General features: G+C 44.5%; 1 protein-coding gene across 3 annotated transcripts in view; it reads left to right on the forward strand.

Moving 5' to 3' along the window:
* Window positions 1-18,304, forward strand: part of ADCY2 (adenylate cyclase 2) — a 435,133-nt gene that overhangs the window by 383,276 nt on the left and 33,553 nt on the right. For all 3 annotated transcript variants that reach the window (XM_016952932.4, XM_054684164.2, XM_016952933.4), the window contains 2 exons: window positions 8,461-8,545; window positions 13,739-13,897. In XM_016952932.4, the coding sequence (XP_016808421.1) occupies window positions 8,461-8,545; window positions 13,739-13,897 (244 nt within the window). The remainder of the gene's footprint in view (window positions 1-8,460; window positions 8,546-13,738; window positions 13,898-18,304) is intronic.

The raw sequence follows: 18,304 nt of genomic DNA on the forward strand, positions 1-18,304 counted from the left end.
TGATGTCCACTTAAAACTAACCCCACATGGGAGACCCTTAAGAGTGGGAATTTAGAAACCCCCCAATTTCTCCAGCCTCATTGCCTGTTTTACGTAACCCTGTGACTCATGCCAGAGGTAAAACCAATCAATGTCAATGTTTTCTTTCTCTGAGAAAAGCTCTGAGATCCAAGAGCTTTTCCCCATCAAATAATTGAAATCAGTTTTCTCATTCTTTGCCTTGCTTATCGATGCTGACACACACTTCCCAATATGAAAGTGAGATCCTTAAAAAAAAAAAAAAAAAAAAAAAAAAAAAAAAAAAAAGCTGTGTAGCATGATGCCTTGAGAGTGAACATCACTTAATCCAAAGCCAGAGGTGCCCCTGAGGGTGGGAGCTGGCTCACAGGACGGCCAGGCAGCACTGCCTTTTCTGATTGAGCCCCTCTGTGCCACTGAAGTCATGGCATTTTGTCCCATCCCTTTGGTGACCTGTCTCTGGGCGCCACATTCTTGCCTCATTCTTACTCCTTGCCTTCTCTCTTCTGTTCTGGTCTTCTTTCCGGGACCCTTCCTTGGCTGTAGCAGGTCAGTGTCCTTCCTGTCCACCCAGGCCCCTAGACCTGCTCCTCATTGACCTTGAGTGCTCCGACGACACTGTGATGGTTAATGTTAGATGTCAACATGATTGGATTGAAGGATGTCTAGGTAGCTGGTAAAGTATTGTTTCTGGGTGTGTCTGTGTGGGTGTTGCCGGAGAAGACTGACATTTGAGTCGGTGGACTGGGAGAGGAAGACCCACCCTCAGTGTGATGGGCACCACCCAATCAGCTGCCAGCACAACCAGAACAAAGCAGGTGAAAGAAGACAGGATAAGCTGGCTTGCTGGCTCTTATGGTTTTCATCTTTCTCCTGTGCTGGATGCTTCGTGCCCTTGAACATCAAACTCCAGGTTCTTTGGCCTTTGGACTCCGGGACTTGTACAGCAGTATCTCCAGGGTTCTTAGTACAGAAGGCTGCACTGTTGCTTTTCCTGGTTTTGAGGCTTTGGGACTTGGACTGAGCCACTCCCAGCATCTCTCTTTCCCTGCTTTGCAGACGGCCTGTCATGGGGCTTCACCTTGTGATCTGGTGAGCCAATTCTCGGTAATAAACTCCCTTCTATATATATATGTACATCCTATTAGTTCTAGCCCTCTGGAAAACCCCAACTAATACATAGACCTCCCTCAAGCTTCTGGCTTTCACCCCTCGGTGTGCCTGAGGACCAAGCAGCTCCTCTGTCCTGTTTCACCCCGGAAAGGTGGAAGGTACCCATCCTGGATGAAGGGGACATGGCCTCTGTTGCCTGTTAACCCCTTTTCTGTGATATACACATATGGGCTGAGGACTTTAACACACTCTTCTGAATCATGCAGAAGAGAAGATCTGAACTAAATACCATGGCTTATGAACAGTGCCTGCAACTGTGCCTGGCATCTAGTACTCAAAAAACATCTGTTGAATGAATGAACAAAAGCATGTCATGCTCTCGAACAATGGGAAGAGCCTGACACCAGCTTCCTGAAATCTCTTCGCCTCACCTGCTTCCCTGAAGATAGAGCCTATCTCCAGATCACTGAGGATGTGTCTTTTAGTATCCACATCAGGTTCTGTTTATATCTTTATATTTCAAAGGAAAGTTCAGGGAAGGCATCTCTGTTTAAAGGCAGTGCCGGCCATCTTCCTCTGTACTTTGTCCTGCATGTGACTTCGTCGTGGCTCCTATGGCAAGGCCTTTTCAGAACCAACTTTGCATCGCTCATGGGCAAGCCAACAAGATGTTACAAACCAATGGAGCTGGCAGAGGAAAAAGGAGAAGTATGCACTAGAAAAACTTCGTATCGATGAATAGTTAAGAAAATGGTATTTAAGACATTCTTACACATTCAAGAGTATGAAAAGTAGACTTTTCAGGAGGAAAAAAAGACCACTCAGAGAGAGTGTGCCATTGAAAATCCATTAGGAAGGAGGTCAGGAGTGTCCCAGTATTTAACGTGACCTGCTGGGACGTGATTCGGATAAGTCGCCTCCTGCTGAAGGCAGCTTGGCAGTTTCTCAGATGTTTCCTATTCTTTGGTGTTCACAGCAGTCCTCCATATTGTCTGTGAATTGATCAATAATGGTTGTGGTTCCTATCTATGACACTGTCTCCCAAATCCCTTAGCCAGAGCTGTTGAGACACCAACTGCTCTTCAAGGTGATGGTGATGTTAATAACAACTGATGTTGCTGGAAGCTGTTTTTGTCTCAAAGACACTTATCCTTCCCATGACAAAGGCTTGCTACTGTGTCTGCAAGAAGTTGTCAGATTTTTCCTGAGATTTTTTTCTTACAGAACTGAAAAGTCTCAAGGGATGGGTGTTATTTCACTTGGACCAAGCCATTATGTTAACTCACCTGGAGGCTAGAAATCTACCTTTAATTCTAGAGACACATGGGACATGGAGAGCTTGAGCAGAGCAGCTAACTAACAAGGATCCCTAAAGACCAATTAGTTCTGTGCTGGAACTTTAGCCCAGTAAAATAAGTACTTTCTGGAAAGCACATAAATACGGTGTTTAAGCAGCAGTGATAAACAGTGCTTAGCCTCATCCAGAAGCTCTAGATTGCAACTGGCTGAAATGTCTGCAAAAGTTTACCTTCCCAGCCTTAGCAACAGCCTCCTATCAGGAAGAGCATTGGAGATGCTTGGACTTGCACCTGTCACTGAGATGCATGAACTAAGCACCTTCCTTGTGGTATTTTTCTGCTTTCCCTGATTTTCCCATGTCTCATGGAAATCCCAATGGCTGGAATTTAGGATATTGCGATGTATTTTGACAATGTCCTAACGAGGGATTGATTGATGATGAACTGAAGGAAAGTCTTGAGGAAAAACAAGAAAACCTATCCCACACAGGAAAGGTCAGGAAGAGCTGCAGGCCTCACCCTGGGGCAGATGGTCTGAGGATATTCCCAAGAACCTGAAATTGTTTTCATGTCTTTTCTTTAAATGAAGAATATATTTCAAATTTGCATTCCAAGCCATAATATAGTCAAGTTAATAATGAAAATATTTTCGATTCCTTTCAGATTTACCGTCTCAGCTTTCCCCACTCTGCCTGTTTCCTGCACCCTATGCCATTTCAGAAAGTGAGGAGCACAGCATGCTTTTCTGTGCCCGATACCCACTATCAGGGCAGCAGGGAGGGAAGCAATCCCAGCTGCCTAACTTTAACAACAAAGCAAGTCATCCTAGGGCTATGCAGGGCCTAACAAGCTTCTTTTCCTTCTATAAAGAGCAACCGTTAGTGAACTACTTCTCTATCTGACCTAAAACAGAAAATGTCCTGTGGTTTGGACTCATCTGCAGGAAGAAACTCGATATTTAGGCTCTTTTGTTTTGTTCTGTTTGGTTTTAGAGTAGGGGGAGGGTTTCACAGGGTCTGTGGCATAGACTCCATAGAATGTGCAATGCTTCTAATCATCGGTTCTTCCATGTGATGCTAAAGCCATGCCCAGCCCGACCACATCAGATCGCTCTGAGGTAGCAGTGGCTTCCGACTTAAAATCACTCTTCTTCACAAAAGGAAACCACAACTGCATTAATCAGGTCACATGATTGTCTCCACAGCAAAGGGCCAGCACTCCCCGTCCAACCCCCCCGCCCCACACACACACTTTTGTCATCTTTTCTGACCTGCCACTGCCTCCGGAGCTCTTTTCTAAGCAGGAGCCTATTCCTTAATTTGTGCTTCTGCTGCAGCACTGGCATGTCTGGCTTGGCATTTATGAACACAACTCTGAAAAAGCGGGAGCCTTTGAGCCATCTGTCCCTGGAGGATGTTGGGCCATCTTTGCTGCAAGTTCACATGGCATTCTGATGCATCTGTGTCCAAGCCAGAGAGGAGAGAATGCCCAGAAACCCCTTAGAAAAGATGAGCCATTTCCAAGCCAACACAGTCATTTGTCCACTCATTTATTCATTTTCACAACACACTTCTATTGAATGCCCTTGATACGGAGCGTGGGAACCCTGGCTAAGCTGTTGATCCCATACTTTACCAGCCAGCCACGGGCCAGGAGGAAGGTACTGCCTCAGTGGCTCAAGTTTGGGAGAAGAGTCCAAAGAGGAAATCCACAGGATCTGCAACAAGCACAGCAGGAGAGGGCACCATGAAAGTAGACCGAGTGTGTCTTAGCAATTCCCTGCTGCTTCTCAAGTCAGAGTTAGATGAAGATTTTCTGACAAGGCATGGGACTGATTTATTTTGCCTTATGCATCTTAACCTCAGATTAGTTTTCTGGGGTGTTTTATCTTGTTTTACGCAGGACAATGTTGTCTTCTGGCTCCGTGATTGAGGTCCCAATCCCTTGCTGAGTGAGGCTCAGTGAGCAGACTCGTCCTTGTGGCATTATCAATTTGGACAAGACGTTTGCTTTCTGCATCGTTTGATACTGACGATTCCTGAGGATTTGGGGGTCACTTGTGGACAAAGCCAGGCATTTTCTAACGTAATGGTGTAACCAGAGGCAGGAAAGAAAGATAAAAGATAGATTAGCTGAAGACCATGAGGATATTGTGTGGGTAAAGGGGAAGGAAGTCACTGTCTCCTTGTTAGCCTGGTCTTTATAAGTTGTGGCCCTCAGTGATCAGTGAACCGATTTTTTTATTTATCCCAATTAGTGACCTGAGAAGATATGATTTTACCTCAGCTAACCACTGTTAACAGCACAAGAGAAATTAGACTCCTTTGGGTACTTTTCTTTTTAAAAATATTCACCCACAGAAATGTAAAGTTTTTGAAGGTGGGATAATGTTTGTGTCTATGTGCCTGGACTGCTTTCCCTCCTGAGAATCATGAAAATGTCCTGTTTTACTCCATCTGAAGTGTTTGCCTTCAGGTTAGAGGCTGGTTCACTAAGCAATTCCTCCATCTCCCTCACCAGTACATTGGGGTGTGGTGTTCTTTTGGACTCCTGAAACTTGATGAGCAAAATGATTACTCCGTTAACAACCTCAGGCGGAGGGCCAATGGCAGACGCCTGTGCGGCACGTGAGCATCTGAGTCCCCAGTGTCTGATTTTTAGAAATGAAAGGAAGTGTGTTCCATCACATTTCGGCTACCATTGTTGTTGTGTTGGAAATCATGTAGTTAGAAACTTTCTCAGTTATATTAGCTGTATCTTCTCTACTTCATAACTCAATGACGGCGCCACCCTAACACATGAGAGTCCAAAGTAGATTTCATCCTTAAAACAAAAAGGAGAGAGAGAGAAAGAGAGAGGGAAAGAGAGAGGGAGGAGAGAGAGCTCATACCCAACTAGCTGTGCAGCTCATATTTCTCTAAACAGCTGACCTGATTGGTGGGCTGAATTGTGTCCCCCAAAATAATATATAAAGCTTCGGTCCCCAGTGTCTCAGAATGTGACCTTACTTGGAAATAGAATCTTTGCAAGTGGAATTAGTTAAGATGAGGTCATGCTGAAGGAGGGTGGCCCCTAATCCAGTATAAGTGATGCCCTCCTAAGAAGATGGCCAGGTGAAGAGACAGACACACAGGAATGCCACGTGATGATGAAGGCAGGGATTGGAGTCATGTGGTGGCAAGCTAAGAAAAGCCAATGATGGCCAGCAAACCACCTGAAGTGAGACCAAGGCAAGGAAGCATTCCCTAAGGGTTTCAGAAGGACATGGCCCTGAGAACATCCTACTGTCAGACTTCTAGCCCCCACCACACTGAGATGATATATTTGTGTTATTTTAAGTCACCTAGTTTATGCTACCTCGTTATAGCAACTCTAGGAAACTAATTCAGAGATCAACACAACTGACTACTCTGCCAGAAAGATGTCCTGGGATTTTAATATACCTCTCCCTGTCTCCCACCATGCTCCATGCCCCTTCTTCTCCCCACCTTTCCCATGGACACACAAAGAGTGAGGTGATCTAGGAACTGATCTACGGTGGAGAAATGTCACTGAAACCATAGGGGCCCTAACAGCATCTATCCACAAGTGGCCCACACAAGAGAGAAGTCCTTCAGTAGGAGTTGGCAGTTCTCTTTTGCTAACGGAATGAAAGAAGTCTTCAGAAATCCAAGTGAAATCCAGAAAAGCCAGATGGAATCCCTAGTAGTTGTCAGAGAACTTCAGAAGAGAAAAAGGCAGCCGTGTTTTGGTATGCCAGTTGGCTCTGTGGGCTGCTGGTGCCTCGTGATTCCTGAGATCCATTTAGGTCTGCACTTTCAAATCCACTCTCCAGTCCTGCAGGGAGAGCCTCTGCTGGTCTAGCTTCCTCCAAGCTCCCCCTCCACCCACCGCTATTCCTCAGGAAGACTCAAGGTCTGGGAGATGGGTGAGCAGGGTATTTCTACCCCCATAAACCAAGATTCAAATGCATTAATGTGAGGACTCCCCAGACAGGATTTCTCCCAATAGGTTGCTTGTGTGAATTTTCTGTCTGATTAACTGAAAACCCAGCCAGGTCTTGAATTGTCTAAGAGGATCCTACCTACGTCTCTGTCAGTGAGAGGGACCTAAGCTGGCTCTGTATGTTTGGGGCATCTGGTCCTTTAGTTAGAAATGCAAAGGGGACTTGCGTTCTGATTTGTTGCACTAATGAAGCTCCTATAAATCCTGGCCTGAGATTTACTCTTAGTTTAGGAATTATGAGGGTGGTGGGTAGAAGTAGGGGATGTCATAAATGCTTTTTCTGGCCACTTGGAATTGTAAAGTAATGTGATGTTCACAAAGCAGCATGCAAATTAAAAACTCAGCCTACACTAGCTTCTTAGGATGTTAGCTGTGTGGTACCACTTTCACTATTCAATATAGCATGAGTATGGTCAATATAGGGTAAAAAGAGTTTAAAATTCATGAAAGTCAGAGTCAGAATTGGTTTTAAACATCTGCACCCATCGGTCACTTCAGCTGTGCCGTTGGACACCGCAGTCATAGGCTCAGAGAGGAGCAACTTCATCTTATAAAATCAAAGCCAGTGAAACAGGAAGGCAGCACTGCTCCCCAGCTTCATTCTCAGAGAGAAATGGTGACCTCCTTAAGTTTCACGAGCTCAGATTCCTCCAGCTGCTGCAGGTTTGGTGGGGAGGAAAGAACTCCTAATGCAAGCACAACCTTACTGGAGAGTTCTCTGTGGCTCTAAGCCCATAAGCCACTGGGACCAGGCAATTCTGTTTCCTCATTCCTGCAGGAATCCGCCTTTTCTTTGCACCTGAGTCTTTCTTTCTGTTAATAATATTCTCCAGTCTGTGTTTCCTTATCTTTTTCTCTAGTTTCTTAGCCTCACCCCACTCCCCTTCCTTATCATTCTGTAATTAATGTTAAAAATCACAAGTACCATTTGGAAAGAGTTTCCTATGTGTCAGGCTCTGTGCCAGGGATATAAGTATTTAATGTAGTGGCTAAAACAGCCTGCAGGGTAAGGGTTGGTACCCACCTTTGACTGATGGGGAAAGTGACGTTTGAAGGGGTTTATGCAAGGTCCTATAGCTCAGGATTCAAACCCAGGCTCTCTTGCTTTAAAGCCCACCTGGGCTTTTAATACTACACCAAAGCCTCTTGTTATCTTGTTTGTCCTTGAGCCCCCCCAAGAGAAGCTGGAAAAATAAAAAAAGCAAGGACGACACACAAGCAGAAAGTGATGACCTGCTGTTTGTAGTTGATCAAATGCCATCGATGCTGCTTATGTGACGTGGTGTCCATGCATCATCCATTTTTATTTTTCGGGTCTTAGTTACAGTCCTATGTGGGAAATGTTCGCATGTCAGCATTTGAAGGATGTGTGGGTGCTCACACTATCACACTGGAATGTGATAGTGAGGATTGGGGGAGCCCACCCAGTGCAGTGACATCTTGGCAGGGATGAATAACTGATGTCATTTATTATAAACTTGAACCTGAGGTCACTCAGGCAGTGTACCCAAAATTTTCATCTCTGTTATGCCTTTGTGATACAAAATCATATGAAAGAGTGAATAAGATTGGATGACTGCTTGAAAGTTATATGAAACTGTGTAATTCAGCTTGCAGAAATTAAGTTCCCTGCTTCATGTTTATACCTCACGTGATTACTCGTTTCAAGCATACTGTCTCTTTCCGAGAGTAATGATGAAAACATTGAAGAAACCATCGATCCAATTACCCATATTGATCCCAGAAGTATAAAGAAAATGTTAATATTCTTGTATGTTTTCTTTTCATATTTGGTATAGCTTGATATAAAGTAGGAAGTCTGTATGATTTTACTGTGCTCTCAAAATAGGGATTTTTGTTTTGTTTTAATGCAAGCTGGGTTTGGAAGGAGATTTGAAACTTGTGTTTGGCTGGTATATGATGTAGCCAGGCACTAGAGAATCTGATATTTGTTGATATTCAAATTCTAAGTTCTGTATGCATGTTGTTTTGTTGCATTGTTGTCTGTTTGTCTGTTTTTTAATAGACCAGGCATTTGGAAAGACCTGAAGACCATGGGCTCTGTGTCTCTCTCTATATTCTTCATCACACTGCTTGTTCTGGGTAGACAGGTAAGAAGTCTGTTTATATATATGTATGTATACCTTCTCTAAAGTGCTGTATTAATAGTGCTTTGCTGTGCATTGTAGTTAACCTTCTTGGAAACAAACGTCTAAGAATTAGAATCATCTTATCACTGAAGATAAAACTAGTTAGTACAGGGTGTGGATGCTTCCATATAGACAAAAGGAAAAATATCTTTCTTTTTTTCCACAAAAGGCAAATGTTATGAATGGCCAAAATTTTAATCAGTTAATTTCCTGTTAAATCTCAAAACAAATTTTGTAGGTTTTGTAAGCCTACAAAAGTGTTCCTTCAATAACTGACACTATTTGAAAAAAAAAAAATCTCCCCTTGACTAGGGCTTTCATTTGCATTTCAGAATATGTAGCACACTTGTTTGAACTGGGCCTGAATACCTTTGCTGTCATTTGCAATCATTCCTAGAAATATGATCCCCTGTTAAAAAGTTTTATTTTGCAATGCAAATGAAACTGTTCTTCCTTCTTTGGTCCCTCCAACCCTTCTGGTTTCCCACAGAGGCTGTGGGTGCAAGATTTTTAAAGACAATTATTCTTCCTCTGCCTTCAACAAAGACAGTTGCCCAAAGACTACAAGACTCATCTGAAGCCAAGCACCTCTGCCTCGTCCACAGTCTGTTTTAAGTTCTATGAAGGGTGGTGTGAAACAAACAAAAAGCAGTGATTTATGTATTTGGAAAGAACCCATGAAGAAGCAATGCCAGTTCAATTAAATCTGCCCAATATCTAAGAGGTACACTATATACTTATGAGTTTGGGTCTGGCTTCCAGTTGGCTTCCAGTTCTCCCCACCCAAAAGCTGTTAGTAATTGCATAGACAGTTGGACCGAGTCTGGATCTGGCTGTCAGGCCAGCAGTCCGGGACAACTGTCCTCCTCTAGTTTCCCAAGCAATGTGAGCTGCATCCTCCGTAGGAGCTCCTGGTGCAGCCCTCATCCATCTCCCTAGCACCGAGCTGTCCTGTCCTGCTGCAAAGCTGTCTGAGGTCCCTTCTTCCCACCCCACCACCCCTCTTGCATTTTCTCTGTTCTGCATTCTTTGGCTTGCAGTTTTGACAACCTGCACCATATCCAGTTCTTTTTCCCTGGTTTCTCCTGCAACCCATTTTTCTTTTCTCACGACTGGCCATCTTTCTGCTCTCACTCATATGGCAGGCATGCTCTCCCTTGAGTACCTTATAATTTAGATGTGAGAGAATTGCGCTTCCTTGAATAATATCACCTAGATGATCATTTCTCAGAAAACAATGCAGACATCCCCTCTGTGGGATCACCTGTTTCTCCATTTCATACTGGGGATGCTTTTTCCTGCTAGAATCATCTCTCAGATTCCTTCACAGCAGCAAATTTTAAGAACCTTGTATCAAATTAAATTCTCCCAACTTTGTTGTTGGTCATTGAGATGATACACATTCAGTACCACTACATAATTATGGTTGAGTCCAATGGCTGACAGTTGATCCATCACCCTCTAATTAAGATAAATAATCAAAAGTGTTCAATATTATGATTGAGCACCAATTTTACACAATTGGGTTGATACCAGTCTCATAGGGAGTCATTCCATTTTTGTCTTTAGTGTAGCATAAAGTAATATTTACATCTAGAGGCCTAGAAAAATTATTACTCCCTCTAAAGGATTTACCATTCTTTATAACCATTCTTTAACACCAGCTATAAATCACCGAATCTATATAAGACACCGTGGGAAATACCAAGGTGAGCCAGGAGGCTGACCTGCAATCCAAAATCATTGAGTGAATGATTTACTAAGGCCCCAAGTCTTCTGGGTAAGAACTTTGAAGTCTGCGATCCAGTGCTTTAGTACTCCCTTCCCCGAAAGGAGGGGAGGTATATCACAAAACACTCCATATTGGAAATAAGATTTTTCAAGTGCCATAAGTAAAGCATTCATGGCCTCAGTTACTGTATTTCCTGATTGGTTTATTAAATGATAGTATATGCATTTTGCAACTTATTTTCATTGTTATTTTTCCTGCTCCATGACCATCTTTTTTGAAATGATGGAGATATGTTTGCTTTCTGAGCAAATCAGTATACTAAATATTGCTTTAGGTATCTAAGTAGCCTTGACGAAAACATAACACATCTCTTGTGCAACAGGTACAGTACTACTTGCTGTACTAAAGTCTAGTTTATGACAGATGTGTTAGCCAACTCAGGAGTCTCTTTTGAAAAAGAAAGATGCTTAGTGTCTCACCAGAGCTTAAACAGCAGCACATTGAGGTGGGATACATTTATACTATAAAACCAGGGGACAGTCTACATGACCTCAAAATGAAGCTGTTGTTTTGTAGGAGAGCTTAGAACCCAAGAATCTACAGGGTCACCAACTGCCCTGTACTCCAGCCCAGTAACTGGTTCTTCTGTCTATGTGGAAAGATGTGAAGCCCTCCAGTTCCTCAGGTTGTTTTCAGAATCAGAAAATCCCAGAACTGCGCTTGAGGCTGTGCTAGATGAGAGCCCCGGCAGGGAGGGTCATGGGGTCCCAGGCATGTCCTGGAGGATTCTCCTGGGCTCTTCCTTCTGTCTCACTCATTGTTGATAGAGCCGGTGAAAAGCAAATTCGGTGTCTCTTCATGGGATCTGGGCCCCTGAAAACCTGTAGAGTAGCCCCAGGCAGAATCCGAGAGGTGGGTGACAATCCGAGGGATGGGAGGCTCTCGAAGCTGAGGAAGCCTGCTTGTCTCTCCCTGTTCCTCCCCTGCACACAGAATCCTGTCTCCTCCGCAGCACTGCCCTCCCTGAGTCACCCAGGCAGGGGCTTCATCTTGGCCTCTGCTAGACGCCTGCGCATGGCCTCCCGCCATGTCTCTGAGACAAATCCCCCCTCCTTTCTCTTGTAAGGACACCCGTCTTGAGGTTTAGGGCCAATCCTAGATCCAGGATGATATTATCCTGAGATCTTTAACTGAATCACATTCACAAAGACATTATTTCCAAATCAGGTCACATTTGCAAATAACAAGGGTTAGGACTTGGAACTATCTTTTGGAGGATTATTATTCAATGCATTCCATTTGATTGGGGATTTTTTTAAGTCTTTTTTGAGGGGGCCTTTCATACGAGCTGCTAATGTGCCAGCTACTTACATATAAGACAGAGGATTCTAAACAGATTGCATTGCTTGGGAAGGTGATAGGTGATTGATAGATGGATAGATAAATAGAAAGGTAGGTAGGTTGATAGATAGGTAGATAGATAGATAGATAGATTTGGCAAAATGTCATTTCGGTTCAGTACAGCTGAACCGAAATACTCTGAGTATTCCAAAATACTCTGATTTTTTTTAGTAGGAGACTTACAAACGGCTTACCTGTTATGCAATAACAATGGCTCTGAAAACCTGAGCAACATCCTAGCATGGCGCACGGAAACCTTTCATGCTCACTTGGGTTGGACTTGCTGCCTTAACTGCTCCCTTGGAGGTGGTTTCATCTCATGCTTCACTTTTGTCTAATTTGAAGTGCGCACCTTTGTCTTCTCAATGCCCCCACCGCTTGTTGCATCTATCGTTTTAGTTTGAAGCCAGACACACCACTGATTTATTTTTTTTAAATCCATTCTTCAAGTGGGAAGGCTTTTCTAGTCAATGTAGAGCATAATTTCTATCAGTCCATGGTGTGGAAAATCTGGCATGAACGTGAAACTTTAAATATAAACAAACTTTTATTTTGGGGGTTTTGTTTTTGGTTCTTGAGACAGAGTCTCGTTCTGTTTCCCAGACTGGAGTGCAGTGGCTCAATCTCGGCTCCCTGCAACCTCCACCTCCTGGGTTCAAGTGATTCTCCTGCCTCAGCCTCTTGAGTAACTGGGATTACAGGCGCGCACAACCAGGCCCGGCTAATTTTTGTATTTTTAGTAGAGACGGGATTTTGCCAGGTGGACCAGGCTGGTCTCAAACTCCTGACCTCAAGTGACCCACCCACCTTGGCCTCCCAAAGTGTTGGGATTACAGGCATGAGCCACCATGTCTGGCTAAATATAAACAAACTTTTAAAATATATTTTTTGCAGTTTTTTGAAAATGCCTTACTATATGAGATAAACATAAATGCCACACCAGAGGAGGAGGAGTTTTCCTAATGTATGACAGATAATTTGAATCAAACATAACTAATGAATGATCATCGTTCTTTCAAATTTCAAAGTGTGGATTTTAAATTTTTTTAATTCCCATTTGTGCATGAGAGGCCGTCTGTGTGCATGTGTGTGTGTTTTGTTTTACTTTGTACTGTCATTGGTAGAATTAATCAACTCAACAAAGCAAACCAAAAACTTGCAGTTAGCTCTTCTTTGCATTTATTTGTCAATAAGTGACTATCTGTGTGAAATACACACTCTCCACTAAGCCCTTCTATTACAGGAAGATCCATTCAAGACTATTTCATGATTAAATTAAAGTATTTACATCATAGGAGGCACAAAATGATGCCAAGACCCAAAAGACTCTTTGTCAGTAATTGGGCCTCTCCATTCCTACAATGTTAGTAATAACTACTTTTAAAATACATTATATTTTAATACATTATAAAGCATGAACACAGGTTTTTACTAATAGGCACTATCTTAATATCAAAATGAACTTTTCTCTAAATGTAACGAATGGCATTCTGTCAGAACAGCACAATCCCAAGTGGAAAAAAAAAATCCATATTTTGCAATGATTACATAATTATACAATTTGTGTTAGGGAAAAACTAATTTACAAATGCTAAAGGCAAACTGCCGTAAACGAACAATACAGTTTTTATTCAAATCATCAAAAAATGCACTCTCTCTACAGAGGTATTTTTCATGTATTCATCATTTATATTCTACAATTGCCTCTTTTCAAAAAATAATTTGAGCCCTCTTTTAGTAGCATAACTTTGCAGGAAGCTTTAATGGTGCTTTGAATTTAAGCCTCCATATAGCTGATTTCCCTGTTTCTGAGGCTGGTTCTTGTTTTTTGCAAATCCATGTCAGAGGTTGACTGAAGGACATTTCAGGGACACAGAGGGCTTTATAGGGAGGGTGGAAGTTCTGTTTGGGGGTTCTTTTTTTGGTTTCATTTTGTTCTTTTTGTTTTCTCTTTAAAACCTCCACTCTCTGGCAGGACAAGATGCCTATTGTTTCTTTACCTCTGTGTCCTCTTGTAACAGAATGAATATTACTGTAGGTTAGACTTCTTATGGAAGAACAAATTCAAAAAAGAGCGGGAGGAGATAGAGACCATGGAGAACCTGAACCGCGTGCTGCTGGAGAACGTGCTTCCCGCGCACGTGGCTGAGCACTTCCTGGCCAGGAGCCTGAAGAATGAGGTCAGACCAGGGGGGGCTGGGGGCTGGGGGAGGGGGCTGGATGCCATGATGACCTGGGTGAGGGCTGAAAGCTTCTTCAGTGACATAAAGGCTGCCGTACTTCACACATCTGAGTGTTCAAAATGGCCAAGATTGGCTTGAATTGTTCAGTTTTCAAGAAGATATTGATTGGTTGTAGAGATATCCGTTGAGAATAGTGGGTTAGAATGACCTCTAAAAGTCTGAGTTTGGAGGTGGATTCATTATTAGAGATTTTTTCCCCAATCATGTAAAGTTCTGAATGTCTATTGTGAGGCACTAGGATTCCAAATATGCCTCCAAAGAAGCCACTGCTCTCTCCCCATTGTGGGAGGAGGCCTGCCTTACCAGCACACAATGGAGGCTCAAACCAAGAGGCAACGTTAAACCATGCCTCCCACACGCCCCGTTTCCCCACACTCAGCTTCCCTGAGAGCCTTCCAAGGCTCTTAGAATTTCAAAGATATCAGATACACAGTGAGTGTGACAGGATTTAGGAGTTATCTACACAAGAGCAGACCAAAGACTTGAGTCCATCCATTAGAGTGGATGGAAATGGGAATTTCATGGAGTGTTTATCCAAATGGATTAACTAGAGTTGCAAAGACTACAATGTCAGTTAAATATTGAAATGGGTTTTGAAGAGATGTTGTGAGATGTCTTTAATATTGCTGAAGTGCAAGAGAAAGCAGATATGTCTACATTTGGACTTAACGTGAGAAACATGTATCTGAGCATCCACAGTACGCAAAGCCCTGCGCTCATTTCTGTGGTGTTTCCGAGATGTCTGAGATGTGTAAACCAAGAAGTGTCTGAGACAGGTCTCAATCAAGTTACAGGTTTATTTTCCAAGGTTTAGGATGGTGCCCAGGAAAAAGAAACACAAGTTACACTAGGATTCCTGGCCTGTGCTTTTCCCCAAGAGAGTTTTGAGGACTCCAATACTGAAAGGGGAAAGAGTGGACAGTAGGGGAAGGAGGAAAAGGAATAAAAAGAGAAATGGGGTAGACAAGAGATGGTTACATTCTTGTGAGGCTTGATTAGTGCTCATTGAAACCACATTTTCCATATGAAAAGAGAGGAGTCAGGAAAAGCCCATTATGCCTTCCTCTGCTTGAGCCGAGGGATGATTTCTGGTCTTGTCTTTGTCCAGTACCTGTGAAGATCAGCTACTAATTTGCATTGCCAGGATAAGAGTCAACAGAACTCTGTTTTCTGGTCAGTTTTTTTTGGGGGGTGTCTATTCTGAAAGATTTCAAGGCCCACAAGGAATTTTTTCCTGAGCAGTTGTGAGGGAGGCCACCTGGGGTGCTCCGTGGCCCTTCTATGTTGCAGCCATCCGTGTGGGAACAAAAAGCAGGTAGTTTCTTGCATGACTCAGTTCCCAAGCTTAACTTTTAGTGAGTTTGGGGTCCTGAGATTTTTTTTTCAGAGGTGTAACCCCTGTTCTCAGGACATTTTCACTGAGGCATGGGAGTGCATGCGCAAAAGAGGTGGGGGTCACCTGTAGATGGATGAACTCCTTAATGGATAAGCTCAACCCGGATGATACCAGAACACAAAGCAACCTGCAGTGAGAAGCCTCGGAACAGTATTTTTCTGTAGCGGATTTGAAGTTGGCATTAAGAAGAAGGTGCCAGGTGGCAGATGAGGTGCTAGACATCACCACTCCCATCTTCCTGGAAATATTCAGGGCACAGTGGGCCTTCCAGAGCTACACAACAAGTCTCATGGCCCGCTGGCTGTCCTATCTCTTCTCCTGGTGTTTACTACATTTGCTGGGTTCTTTAGCACCTGATTTTCCTATTGATCACAGGTAATAAAATCACAATGTCTATTAAAGGGCCCTCTGTTCTCGTTAACAGGAGTCTCCAGCCCATTTTTAAATTCAGCAAGGTCCCCATGTTTCCCCTGCCCTGTAGCCGGGCTGGTGGTGGCCCAGGATACAGAGATGAATGGGATTAGAGGTGGCCTCATCCTCCGTGGGCGCCTCCTGGGGATAGGATCCTGTTATCTCCAAGGACACTGGGGTGTAAATATGGTACTCCAGAAAGGCTGCCACCGTGAGGAAGTGGCTTCTGAATCTGGAAATAACGTGCTAGAAACTAGCTGGGAGAAGGGGGCGGGGGGAGAGAGGAACGGGGAGAGAACATTTCAGGCTCCAAGGGGCTACTTTTCCACAGGCACCAGGAAAGTGCCTAATTCAAGACCTGAGAAGAGCCCACTGGAGCAGGCAGGAAGAGAGCAAAGGGAGATAAGTAAGGGAGCTGAGGCCAGGCGCGGTGGCTCATGCCTGTAATCTCATACTTTGGGAGGCCAAGGCGTTTGGATCACCTGAGGTCAGGAGTTCAAGACCAGCCTGGCCAACATGGAGAAACCCCGTCTCTACTAAAAATACAACAACAACAAAAAAAATTAGCTGGGCATGGTGGCGGGTGCCTGTAATCCCAGCTACTTGGGAGGGTGAGGCAGGAGAATTGCTTGAACCTGGAGGTGGAGGTTGCAGTGAGCCGAGCTCGTGCCATTGCACTCCAGCCTCAGCAACAAGAGCGAAACTCCATCTCTAAATAAATAAATAAACATTTTTAAAAGAATTTGGGAGCTGATAGGAGGGTCCCTTCCTAGACATGGGCTCAGAGGAAAGCTCTGGAGCTCGAGAAGCTCTGTGAAGGTCTGTGGGGAGCACAGAAGGTACCCTGGCCCCAGGGTTCAGCCTCACAGCCCTGCAGAGCCCTGTCTCATGTCCTGACAGCCTCCCTGGGCCAGACCTCCAGGAGTAGCAGGTTCTCTCTGCTCTTTCCTGTTTGCTTGGCTTATTCTAAGCAAGCATCAGAATACAGTTACCCTCCTTGGAAATAATAAGGAAAGGCAAGATGGGGAAGGAGAATAAAACTAGAGCTACACAGTGCGGCCTCAAATCTTACTCCCAACATCGTCGGTTCCTGTGAACGTGAGCTGGTTACTTCCCTGTCCGAGCCTCACCGTACTCATCCATAAAAGAAGAAGCATGGTGCCTTGCCTTCCAGTTGCTGGAGGCAGGCTGAGGGACATCTGCATGGTGCCTTCACACTGCAGTCCTCCAGGTGAGGCGGGCATTTCACAGAGGCGTGCACGGGACCCACATCCACACAGGTGGGATATGCATGAGAGGGAAGACAGCAGCAAAGTGCGAGTGTTGGCAGCTCACAGTGACTCCTCCACTTCCCCTGTAGCCCTGCTGTGTACCAGGGACCTTCATGCCACTGCACAACCCTCTGGTGCTCCTGAGGGTGACATGACATTTTCCTCCAAGTTTCCTAAGGAGTGCTGCTGTTGGGTTAAAGACACAGTGTCAGCTGGGTGCGGTGGCTCAGGCCTGTAATCTCAGCACTTTGGGAGGCCAAGGCAAGCGGATCACGAGGTCAGGAGTTCAAGACAAGTCTGGCCAACATAGTGAAACCCCGTATCTACTAAAAATACAAAAACAAGTTAGCCGGGCATGGTGGTATGTGCCTGTAATCCCAGCTAGTAAGGAGGCTGAGGCAGGAGAATTGTGCGAACCCGGGAGGCAGAAATTGCAGCGAGCCGAGATCGTGCCTTTGCACTCCAGCCTGGGCAACAGTACGAGACACCATCTCAACAACAACAAAAAAGACACACAGTGTCTCCTGTAGCATTCACCACCCTGCGAGCTCCACGGTGTAAAGCCGAGTAGTGGGGCAGGCAGCACGGCCTAACAGGAGCCCAGAGTGGGGACTCGGGACCTGGGGTGAGCCCTGGTTTTGGCACTGCCTCACTGCAAGGGCAGCTCGGAAACTTTCCAGGAACAAAGCAGGAATGGGAACATTTAGATGAAGCCAGCTCTGGGCTTTGTTTCTGTATTTGTCAAATAAAGAAGGTGAACCCCTTGGGGGTGTCATCACAGCCACTGTAGCCCTGTGTGTACATAGGGACCTGTCTTTAAGCATTGATATAAATCCCCCTGCAGATGATCAGTGCCTGTTCACCAAGCTTCCAGTTGCAACACCTGAAGATGGTTCCTTCCTTCATTCGGGAAACCCGGGGTCCTCAAATCTACACCTGATTGGGGGCAGCCTACAGCCCTATAGGAAAATGAAAGAGCTTGGTTTCAGAGCTCTTCAGACTTGGACCAGCGTGGATGGCTCCACGTTCCATAACAGGCATGCCAAGGGTGTTTGGATGATGCTCAAGGCCAGTGATTCCTGCCTGGTAGGCTTGCAGTCTTGCTGCTGACCTGACATGTTCTCTGGAAGGGAGAAGAGTGGACACTGAACCTTAAATCAGAGCATCATCATTCCCACTATGATGCTGGGAAATGAAATGATCGTGTCATTCTGCTCAGCTGGCGGGCTGCAGGGTTCTCTGTACTTAATCACACAATGCAGATCT

Source organism: Pan troglodytes, chromosome 4 (genome assembly GCF_028858775.2).
Source record: "Pan troglodytes isolate AG18354 chromosome 4, NHGRI_mPanTro3-v2.0_pri, whole genome shotgun sequence".
Taxonomy (NCBI): Eukaryota; Metazoa; Chordata; class Mammalia; order Primates; family Hominidae; genus Pan; species Pan troglodytes.